The sequence below is a fragment of the Vitis vinifera genome, chromosome 13 (genome assembly GCF_030704535.1).
Source record: "Vitis vinifera cultivar Pinot Noir 40024 chromosome 13, ASM3070453v1".
Taxonomy (NCBI): domain Eukaryota; kingdom Viridiplantae; phylum Streptophyta; class Magnoliopsida; order Vitales; family Vitaceae; genus Vitis; species Vitis vinifera.
The window spans coordinates 14,519,726-14,532,204 of NC_081817.1; the positions used below are offsets into that span (position 1 = coordinate 14,519,726).

Sequence of the window (12,479 nt, forward strand, 5' to 3'; positions counted from 1 at the left end):
GGACCAAAATGGAAAAGTGTATCGACCAGACATTAAATTGTTATTTTTATTTTTAATGTTATTACATTCTTATTTACTTTAAAACGAAGTGATGGCATTAGAAAATGTAGTGTTTTGATTAGAAACAATGAATCCCATGCTGAGCTATTCTCGAGCAGCTAAAATTAGAAAAGATTTTGACAGCCAGTTCCTGCATATTTGCCTTCATGGAACTTGGTTTTATTCATACATTTTTTCTTATGTTCACATCTAACCGATGCTAATTCCGTTTTTGGACCTATCATTGTTAAGTTGGAATGATAACCAAGCTGAGTCCTGACTACTACTCTGATCTCGAGAGTTCCATCATATTTCCTCGTTCTGTTGCTCACCAACTTTTACATCAACAACTGAAAATTTGGTAATCAAGCAACAACTAGGACAGAATATTCATCCAGTTTTACATCCAATAAAACACAAATCGCCCACCATCACCACCACCTCACACTAATAATACACAACTAAGAGTCGCTCATTCATCATTCACATTTACAGCCACCTGCTTTCTTTCATTATTCTTCCCTCTCCGTTAACACTACACTACATACAGCCCATGGCACTGATTGAAGGTGGCATCACCTTCATGGGAAATGGGAATAGAAGCTACTAGAGCTCCCCGGATACCGGATACTGGATACAAACAAATGAAGATACTGTTGCTCATAAGAAACAGTTTAGAAAAGGCACCGCCACAACATAGTTTTGTTCATGTACCTAACTAATTCACCACCCTCATCACTCCACGCATTGTTTACAAGTTTATCGCTTGGCTTCATTCAAGGTTCTACCCTCAAAAAATTCACCCAGCATCCGTTCCAGATCCTCTGCTGTGAATCGAATGTACTTCTGGGGATTCTTCCCACTCTCAACCAGTGGCCTGCCATTGAACAAAACAGGAAACAAATGCAGCTTTAGAATCATGAGGTCTAACTAGGTAAACAAGGGGCCCTATGGACATTCAATGGGAATGAAATTACTCCATATGTAGTTTACATAGTTGTCAGGGTCAGTTTATCCACTTGTGAAAGGAATCTATTTAGTTGTTTGTACAGGATCATTCTTACAATTTAATAAAATGACATCATTGATACTTTTATTATCATTCTTTTATGATAAATCCAACTTTTGGCAGTAACTTCTCTTCTGTTTTGTAAGGAACAGCATTATAAAAGAAGGATCTATGCTTTCAAATGCTACAGAGCCAAAAGAAAACATTCTAAATCTCACATCCCTTCCAAAATAAAAAAATAAATAAAAAGGTTGTGAATTATGAGAAAACAAACCCAAAACGTTTAATGAAATTTCTGTACGCTGGTAACAACACTTCAGCAACTGCAAGCCTCAGAGACTCTCGCAGCTCAGTGTCAGGAACTGTCCACTGAGATTGTTTCTGATGCAGCTCCTCAAACTGCATATTAAATGTCTTGAACCTGAGAACAAAAGGCACTTCTCCAGCCAGGTTAAAATATTTATAAGAAGATTACATATTATTTAAAGAAAAGAAGGAAAGCAATCTATAAGAAGGATGCAACTTAATCATAACCTGTCTTTAACCATTGCCCTTGAAACTCCACTACTATTTCCACCATCAGTACCGACTGTACTACCCCCACCAGAGGAGGTCAGCGCTTGAATGGTGAGACACTGCAGAATCTAAAGAGGAAAAAGACAAACAATTTAACAACTTGACCAGCAGTTTCTTCTCAGATCATTCCATTGTATAAGAAAATTTGTTTTGAATACACAAAATGAGAAGTTGCTCCGTCAAACCCAAGATCTGGCTAGCAGCTTGAACTGTTTCTTTTTCTTGGTCCCCTAGTTCAGCTAAAAAGATGACTGATCATTTAATTAAATGCAGAGCCAAGCAGATGGATTCATTTGTACAGGATTTTTAACCCCTTTTGAGTTATAGATTGTTGTATATTTTTACACACATTCTGGCCTCATACTTGTTCATATAGTTAATTTGCTACTGTTGTCAGGTTTCTCTTTGATCACCTGTGGAAATCCGGTATAATTTGAACGATGATTTGTAGAATATTGAGGGAAAGATTGAGGCCCCAATTGTGGGTAATTTGTGTGATTTTTTTTTTCCATATTTGTATTTTTTCCATTTTTTGCTCTCTATGTATATGTTAAATAGGGACCCGATTATGTAAACAACAACAATTTTGAATGAATATTAGAAATATTCTCAGTTTCCACATGGTATTAGAGCGGTGTTTGCTCTAAAACCCTAATCAATCCATGGCTGCCCAAAGAGGAGACAACCATGAGTCCAGTCAATCGAAAACCCATGAAAGAGTGTCGGAGATACACTCCTCAATGGGCCCCATCGGTGCATTCGACAACTCCCCACTCCATCTTACCATTGAAAAATTGAACAGTAAGAATTACAGAAAGTGGGCGCAAGCAATCAAGCTTGTTATGGAAAGTTAGGGCTTCTTACTGGCGAGACTCGGCGACCACCTCCGACCGATGTAGCAGCAACCCAAAAATGGCGGTCCAAAAACTCCTTCATCACCTCATGCTTGATTAACTCTATGAAGCCAACTATTGGCAAAACCTATATGTTCCTCCCGACAACAAAGGATGTGTGGGATGCGATATGGCAAACATATTCCGATGTCGAGAATGCTTCCCAAGCCTTTGAACTCAAGATGCGGCTCCGGTAGATGAAGCAAGGAGATCGGGAAGTCACGGAATACTACACCGAGATGCTGGGTTTATGGCAAGATCTCGATCTCAACGGCGAAGAGGAGTGGGAGTGCACGGGTGACAGTGTGAGCTTCAAGAAGAAGATGGAGAATGAGAAGGTCTTCGAGTTCCTAGCGGGGCTAAACTGTGAGCTTGACGACGTCAGGAGCAGGGTTCTCAATCGCCGGTCATTGCCCTCCATCCGAGAGGTCTTCTCTGAGGTCCGACTAGAGGAAAGCAGAAGGAGAGTGATGTTGGATCTCCCATTTGGGCCTAAGGCTTCAGCCCTTTTAAGTCGTGGGCCTCATGCTGGATCTAGTGGGCCTCATGTTAGTGGGCCAAGCCTAAGACAGTCCAAGAGGACTTATTGTGAGCATTGTAAGAAATTGGGCCACGCTAAAGACACTTGTTGGACTTTACATGGCAAGCCCACTGATTGGAAGCCTAGACAGCCTAATAAAGCCCATAGTCATCAAGCCTCCACCGAAACCCAGGCAGACAAAACTCCCACAGAAATTCGTCAGTTAACTTCTAGTGTGGGGTTTAATTCCAACCAACTTGCGAAATTATATGAGTTTTTTTCTAATTTCCAAGCCTCTGGTCAATTTTCTACTACTTTGTCCTCTGGTTCTTTGGCCCAAAAAGGTACCTTTCTGATAGCGCTTAGCCCCATGTCTCATATTACTCCCTGGATTATTGACTCTGGTGCATCTAATCATATGACTGATATGCTCATCATTTATTTTCTACATACTCGCCATGTGCCGGTAATTTAAAAATAAAAATTGCAGATGGTACGTTATCCCTAGTTGCTGGCAAAGGGAGTATTCGTATTTCTGATTCTATTACTCTCAACCCAGTCCTAGATATACCTAATTTATCTTGCAATTTGTTGTCTATTAGCCAGTTAACCAAAAAGTCTAATTGCTTAGCTAAATTCCTACCATCTCATTGTGTTTTTCAAGACCTATCATCGGGGAAGACGAATGGCAGTGCTAAGGAACGTGAGGGTCTATATTACTTCGACGAAACTAATGTGCATGGACAGTGTCCTCCTAATGTTTGTAATTTTGCATCTCGTCCTAAGGACATTGAACTTTTGTTATGGCACAAAAGGATGGGTCATCCTAGTTTTCAGTACTTAAAATATTTATTTCCTTCACTATATTCAAATAAAACTTCATGGGATTTTCAGTGTGAAGTGTGTGAACTTGCCAAACATCATCGGGCGTCTTTTCCTAAATCTAAGTATAAACCATCTATACCATTTACTCTAATTCATAGTGATCTATGGGGACCCTCACGTACCCCTAATAGGACACATAAAAAATGGTTTATTACTTTTATTGATGATCACACTCGCCTGTGTTGGGTATATTTGTTGACTGATAAAACTAAGGTTCGATCAGTCTTCATGAACTTTCACTCTATGATACAAACTCAGTTTCACACCAAAATTCAAATTCTTCGTACTGATAATGGTACTGAGTATTTTAATCACTCCTTGAGCACTTATCTACAAGAAAATGGTATTATACATCAAAGTTCTTGCATTGGCACCCCTCAGGAAAACTGGGTTGCTGAACGGAAAAATAGACATATTCTTCAAGTTGCTCGTGCTTTAGTATTTACCTCTCACATGCCCTCACAATTTTGGGGTGACTCCATTTTGACAACCACATACCTTATTAATCAAATGCCTAGTCGGGTCCTATCTTTTGTGACACCCCTCCAAAAATTCCAAGAGTTTTTTCTTCATTCTAGACTCGATGCACATCTTTCACTTTGTGTCTTTGGGTCCACTGTGTTTGTCCACACTCACGGACCTAAGTGGAACAAATTTGATCCCAGAGCGCTTAAATGTGTCTTTCTTGGCTACTCTTCCACACAAAAGGGCTACAAATGCTATGACCCAATATCACAAAAGCTATATGTTAGCCTACATGTCACATTTTTTTAAGCATACTTCCTACTACTCACTTCAGGGGGAGTCCGTGAGTGAAACTAGACCACCCTTAACCTTTGACTACCTCGATGTTGTTGTGTTCGAATCCCCTCTGTGCCTTATATCTACCCCTTTGCCTAATATAGAAGGACACTTAAACTCGGGGGGAGATACGGAATTACAGACAAATAGGGAAACACTCGTTTACTCAAGGAGGCCAAAATCGAAGTTCAATGAGACACTCATCTCCGAAGCACTAAAAGAGTCAGAACCGGTGATAGTTCCAACCCCTCGGGAGTCTGGTTCCAATCCTGATCAGGTAACAGATGACTTACCCATTGCTCTTAGGAAACAACCTCGTTCATGTACTCTCCATCCTATCTCGAAATTTGTGTCTTATAATGCTCTTTTTGCAAAGTGTTGTGCTTTTACAACTAACCTTGATAAAATCCAGATTCCTAAAAACATTCATGAAGCCTTGGAGATTCCATAATGAAAGAGGTAGTGATGGAAGAAATAAGGGCAATGGAAAAAGAATGGGACTTCGAAAGTGATGAATTTGCCAAGAGGGAAGAAACCAGTGGGCTGTAAATGGGTATTCACAGTGAAATATAAGGCGGATGGAACAGTAGAACGATACAAAGCCCACCTGGTTGCAAAGGGGTTCACTCAGACCTACGACATTGACTATACCGAAACATTTGCACCAATAGCAAAGCTGAACACTATACGAGTTCTTTTATCCTTGGCAGCAAACCTCGACTGGCCACTCCATCAATTTGATATCAAGAATGTCTTTCTGAATGGTGAGCTGGAAGAAGAAGTGTTTATGATGCTACCACCAGGGTTCTATAAGGAAGAAGAAGAAACCAGGGTATGCAAATTGAAGAAATCTCTCTATGGTCTCAAGCAATCACCGAGGGCATGGTTTGATAGATTTGCAAAGGTGATTAAGAACCAAGGATACCAATAGGGACAATCGGATCATACTATGTTCTTCAAACAGTCTAACAATGGAAGGATGATCATCCTAATCATGTATGTCGATGACACCATTCTCATTGGAGATGACACAGGAGAAGTGGAAAGGTTGAAGAAGATCTTAGCCATAGAATTCGAGGTAAAAGATCGGGGTCAAATGCGATATTTCCTAGGAATGGAGGTCGTCAGATCAAGGAAGGGAATTAGTATTTCCCAAAGAAAGTATGTACTTGACTTGTTGACTGAGACTGGCATGTTGGGATGCTAGCCAAGCGATAGCCCTATCAAAGCAAGAAAAATGATGGAAAGCGACAAAAAACCCGTGAATAGAGAGAGATATCAGCGACTAGTAGGTAAACTGATCTATCTTTCTCACACTAGACCAAACATTGCTTTCGCCGTAAGGGTGGTTAGCCAGTACACGCATTCATCAAAGGAAAGTCATCTGTAAGCAGTGTATAAGATCCTCAGATACCTAAAGAGTTCTCCAGGGAGAGGACTATTCTTTAAGAAGAGTGACAGTAAAAAAGTAGAGATCTATACAGATGCAGATTGGGTGGGATCAGCAGATGATAGAAGGTCTACTATAAGCTACTGCACCTATGTCTGGGGGAATTTAGTAACATGGCGAAGTAAGAAGCAGAGTGTAGTAGCCAGAAGTAGTGTCGAGACTGAATTCAAAGCAGTTGCACAAGGTATGTGTGAAGGACTATGGTTGCAGAAATTGTTGAAAGAACTACACATTACAATGGAACTCCCCATTGAACTCTATTGTGACAACAAAGCTGCCATTAGTATTTTTTATAATCCTGTTCAACATGACAAGACCAAACATATAGAAGTGGACAGACACTTTATAAAGGAGAAAATTGAGAAAGGGATTATTTGCATGACTTATATCCCTACAAGGGAACAATTGGCGGATATTTTCACCAAGGGGTTACAGAAATCAAGTTTTGAAGATTTTCTTTGCAAGTTGGACATGATTAATGTCTATGATCCAACTTGAGGGGTAGTGTGGAAATCCGGTATAATTTGAATGGTGATTTGTAGAATATTGAGGGAAAGATTGAGGCCCCAATTGTGGGTAATTTGTGTGATTTTTATTTTTTTCCATTTTTTTGCTCTCTGTGTATATATTAAATAGGGACCCGATTATATAAACAACAACAATTTTGAATTAATATTAGAAATATTCTCAGTTTCTACATCACCCTTTGTGTTTAGGAAGAGATTTCTCATCCTTCACTTGTGTCTAAAATTTATATCAATGAATAGTTAGGTTTTGATCTATGTGCATATATAGACACACAACAGGTAAAAAGCCCAGGGTCCATAAACCAGTTGTTCTGGCTTCCAACCACATGGCAGCATGCAAAATCAAATTTCAAGAGTAGAGAAAGCAAATTAGCAATAACATAACAAAGACACATTCTGATGAGACTGTACAGTAGCAATAACATAATAAAAAGCATGAGAGCATGTTGAGAGGAGACCATATAAGGCAGTTTTACCATTACATGGACTGGATTTTCCATCCCCCAATCTGTCATTCTTCATATTTCCATTTCATTTTGTCTTATTTCCTACTATATCTGTTTTTTCCAGTTTTTTTTTCAACATGTGGCAAAGGTAAGTTAGAATGAACCAGGAATAGCACTTTGACTTTTCTGGGAATCCTACCATAAAGGGGAAGAAATTGAGATGTCCCATAGTACTTTGAAAGTTAAGGCCTCCAATGCAAGGAGTAAAGGGAACCTTGAAGAACTTTGTTACAGTTTGTGATAAATGTGAAAAGTTCTTCACAACTAAACAATAGCCTGAAGTCAACAGTTTGGAACTGTCCAATCAGAGAGGCTCCTCTACATTTAATGAGTACTGTGGAACAGAATTCCATGGGTTGTATGTAGATTATTTAATTCACTTTAAATTTGACTTCAAAACTTGCAAGCATGTAGATTAGTGAATGTGGAAATTAAAATTTTCAACAGTAAATTGTTAAAATTAGCAATAAGGGAAAAAATGTCATAAACCTTAATTGTGTAATTTTTACAACTAGGAAACCTAAATTGTATTGTTTTATTTCAATTCTTTGTAATAGCTAAGGGTTGTCTACATAGAAGAATTGCAAAGGAGAAGTTAGTGTAAGGTAAAGAATTTTATATCATTCTATTGCGTATCTTTGTTTTTTTTTTTTTTCCCGAAAGTATTTATTAAAAATCCTTATATTTAATATGATTTTAAAAAGTATTTCAATGTGCCATGGTGCTCATAGTGTATTTGCATCATTGTTTAAAATGTTGTAATGATGTGTGGATATATAAATGTACAAGAAATCACGGCTTAAGTATTGTGGACATGGTTGATGGTGTGGTTACATTGCAAGAATGGTATGGACCAATGACAGATAATATACAAAGAATAGATTGACAACGGAAAGTATTTATGAGAAGTGCATTATTATATTCAGATCTATTATTTATGTGGGACTATGGGTCCTTAGGTAAAAATCCCTACACCCTCAATATGGGTGTAGGGGTTGATCCTACCCCTGAGTTTTAGTCCCTAAAGGCATGGGGTTCGTCCTACCTTTAGGTTGTAGTCCCAAAAGACACGAGGTTGGTCCTATCCTTGGATATGAGTCCCAAAAGACACAGAATATGACTTGTCCTTAGGTGGTAGTCCCAAAATAGTCAATATTTATGGCCAAACATCTTTTGGAGCATTAATAGTTGACATTTACATTGGTGGGGATTAGCAATTTATCATGTGTGAGAGAATGGATGAGGCAAAGCAGAGATGAAACCATCAACAACATGTATGCATATTTGACATTATTGCATATTTGTTAATGGTTATAAAATGATTATCATGCATGGTGCTATATGTTTAATTCACGGTTTTTAAGGATAGGTATAGGATGATTATAAACTTTCCTACTAAGTTGTGAACTCACTCTATCCCTTCCACTTCTAAATGCAGGTTAGGAGACACTTGTTGAGGTTAATGTTTGAGTTTTGCTCATTTTGCTCATGTTGAGAGTGTTTTGAGGCTTTTGTCTTCGTATCATACGAAGACTAAATCATTTTGAAGAAATTATGTAATTTATGTTTGTTTTTTGTACACTTGAAGTATGGGCTACCCTTAGTAAACCTTGGGGTTTTGGTATGTACAAGGAATATTGTATAGATTTTCTTTATGTAAAATGAATTATATTTTGTTAATTAATGGTTCCAAAGGTTTATCACAGGGCACATACTTCTTTAGAATAGGTTTCCACATCCTCATTTCGGATAAAAATTTACTTGAAGCTCAACATTTACTTTTGGTCCAGGTTTTTGGGAGCACTAATTTCGTATTTGAATATTAATTAGTAGGTCTAAAATCTACGGTGTAACATGTCAGGCCAGAATCCTTTGCAAGGGGCCAAAACTTTTGACACACTTGCAATTTGCCTCCCAAAAAGCAGAGAGAAGTCCCAATGTTACCAGCTCCACAAAACCCAAGTGCAATTTGTCCCACCCCTTCCAACCTCTCTTTGATTCCTTTAAACCCTTTAGTTCCAGTCACTGCTCCGCCATATTTGACAACCCATTCAGATCCTCTATTAGTCGTTAATCCTATTTTTCCAAATGCAGTACCTGACTCAAATGTCAGCAGTCCCCATAGTGATGAAACAAGGTGTTGTATTTTCAATATGGCCAAGTGCACATGAGAGCTACTTTCCCTAGAATACTGCCCAGCATCTCCAAGGGGACTCAATCCCCTGCAAAAAACCAAAAAATAAATAAAAATTCCAGACGATAGACCCAGGCTCATCATTAGAAAGTTTTCACATAGGTCTTAACCCCAGAAAAATGGTAAGAGTCCTACCTGTTTTGGCAACCATGAATGTCAAGCTAGTCAAGTATCGTAAGAATAATCTTCCAGTGGATAGTTTAAAGTCAAAGGACAAAGTATATTTCAGGAGAAAGTACAAGCCTGCAATCTCCGCAAAAGATGTTTAACAAGGGTTGGCACCATGATTATTGGGATTTTCAGTGGTAGTATGAGAATCATAAGTTGCAACATCAAAGGCTTGGGGTCTAGAAAGAAAAGGAAATCAGTGAAGGATTTTCTCTTCCATGAATCTCCATACATTGTGATGTTTTAGGAAACAAAGAGAAATGTGTGTGATAGGAGATTTGTAGCCAGTGTGTGGAGAACCACAAACAAGGAGTAGGCCACTTTACCAGCTTCTGGGTCATCGAGAGGGGGTTTGATAATATGGGACTCAAGCAAATATACCTGTTTAGACTTGGTGCTAGGATCCATCTCAGTTTCAGCTAAGCTAGTTTCAATTGGAGAAGGAGATTTTTGGCTTGCCTCAGTGCATGATGCCAACATTTCCACTCTCAAAAAAAGACTAAAGTTATCTATTGGATTTATTCAAAAGCAGAAGGCAAAGCTAAATCCATGATTTCAACCTAGCTACTTTGCAACAGTTAAAAATGGGTGGCTCAACAGGTGATTTTGTTGTTATTAGAACTTAGAGCCTGTGAAGCAGGAAATTGTCATTAGCCCTCTTTCTTGTTTCTTAGTCTTATCTTGTTCTCTCAGCTTGAAACCCCTAATCTCATTTAATGGCAGCATGGAAAAAAAAGCTTCCATGAAGGGGGGAAGAGCCTGGTTTGGGGTTGACTTGAAATCCTTTGGGATTTCAGTTGGCTTCTTCAAAGGAAAAGTCTCTGGGGCTATCACTGAGAGGGGGTGGAGATTCTCAACCTGGATTAGGTTTGGAGAAAGAGGTCTCTCCCTCCTTCTACAAGGGGTGGAGTTCGGTATTCAAAAAGGGGACCGGAAAGTTTTTAGCAATTCTTGGGTCGAAGGAGAGAGAAGCTTCAAACTTCAGCTATGTAGTAATGAAGCGGGAAGATTTCGCTTGTGCTCAGTTTTTACTGCAAAAGAGAGAAGGTTCGTTTTGATCTTTCCCAAAGGTAGAGGTTTACTAGGAGGTTGGTTAGTCTTGGGGCAGAAACTGAGAAGTTGCGGAGTAATGAGTCCTCACAGTGTGGTCAAGGAATCATCAGGAGAGGCTCCTCACTCTAAGAGTGCTGAGTCTATGGGAGATAAAGTTCCGGCTTCTTATGCTGAGGTGACGACGGGGCCAAGGAAGGTTGTGTGAGATTCTGTATAGCTGCAGTTTGGAAATGTTAACTCTTCCTCTTCGTATACGATGTATAATTTCTTTCTTTTAATACAATTCTTATTTACCTATCAAAAAAAAAAATAATTAAAATGGGGACCAGCTCCATTTAGGTTTGAAAACATGTGGTTGCTTCAGCTGGAATTTTAGGCTAGTTTTAGCTCATGGTGGAAAGAGTTTCAGGTTGAAGGGTGGGAATGCCATAGATTCATGAAAAGGCTACAATATGTCAAATCAAAATTAAAAAGAATGGATAAGGTTGTGTTCGAACAGTTAAAGGAGAGGAAAAAGAATACTATTAGAGATGTAATCAACATTGATGCTAGTGAACAAGAAGGAGATCTATCTCCAAAGCTTCTAGCTCTCAAGGCTTCAAGGAAAGGAGAGATGGAAGAATTGTTGTTAAGCAAAGAGGTTCATTAGAGACGAAAGGATTTGATAAGATGGATAAAAGAAGGGGATTGCAATTCTAAATTTTTCCTTAGGATGACTAATGGAAGGAGGAACAAGAAGATCACCAAGTTTTTGGAGAATGAAGAAAGGGCTACTTTAGACAATTTGGAAAGTGTCCCAAGGAGCTAGTGGCATTTTTCAAAAAATTATATGCTAAGCCCTTAGAGATTCATGGACGCTAGAAGAACTAGACTGGTCTCCCATTTCAGATGAGAGCAATATGGCTGGACCGACCTTTTTTTGAAGAGGAAATTCTTATAACTATTTTACAATTTGACAAGGAAGAGGCCTCGAGATCTATGGTTTCTCCATAGCAATGTTTTAGGAATGTTGGGACATGGTAAAGGAAAAAAAGTGTTCATGGAGTTTCATAATAGCAAGATAATCAACCAGAGGACTAATGGCTCTAGTGTCGAAAAGGACTCAAACCATCATAATTTCTAACTTTTGGTCCATTTGCCTGGTCACAAGCTTGTATAAGATCATAGATAAAGTTATTTCAAGTCGCATTCGGAGAGTCATTCATGAAACAATACATATTTCCCAGGGCACTTTTGTGGAGGGGAAACAAAGCCTAAACATAATACTAATAGCCAATGAAGTGGTGGATGAGAAAAGGAGATCAAGGTAAGGAGTGGTTTCTAAAATTGATCATGAAAAGGCCTATGACCATGTGGATCAGGGATTTCTGGACCATGGTTTTGATAGAAAAGGGTTTAGTAATATTTGGAGATCATGGATGAGGGGATGTTTTTCCTCAACAAGTTTTGTGGTCTTAGTGAATGAAAACTCTAAGGGTTGGTTTAAAGCAACCGGAGGATTAAGGCAAGGAGATCATCTTTACCTTTTCCTTTCTACCATTGCAACAGAAGTTTTAAGCAGAATGTTAAGAGCAGAGGAAAGAGGCATGCTTGAAGGTTTCCCAATGGGAAGAAGCAGAACTAGGAAGACTAGTTTGCAGTTTGCAAATGCACTATCATTTTTCATCAATGCTAGAGCAGAAGAGTTGCAAAATCTTAAGTTTATCCCATTGATTAAAAGGCACATTTTAGGACTTAGATCAATCTTGACAAGAGCACATTGTCACAAATTAATATGAGTTGGGATCAAATGGTTAGATTGACTTCAATGTTAGAATGTGAAGTTTCCAATTGGCCTTTAACCTATGTGGGTCTTTCA

General features: G+C 38.7%; 1 protein-coding gene across 1 annotated transcript in view; it reads right to left on the reverse strand.

Annotated features, from left to right (window-relative positions):
• Window positions 1-375: 375 nt before the first annotated feature.
• LOC100253247 (exocyst complex component EXO70A1) overlaps window positions 376-12,479 on the reverse strand; it is a 33,831-nt gene continuing 21,727 nt past the window's right edge. Inside the window, exons 10-12 of the mRNA XM_002268074.5 lie at window positions 1,583-1,692; window positions 1,323-1,469; window positions 376-916 (exon numbers count right to left, since the gene is read on the reverse strand). Of these exons, the coding sequence (XP_002268110.1) occupies window positions 799-916; window positions 1,323-1,469; window positions 1,583-1,692 (375 nt within the window). The 3' untranslated portion in view covers window positions 376-798. The remainder of the gene's footprint in view (window positions 917-1,322; window positions 1,470-1,582; window positions 1,693-12,479) is intronic.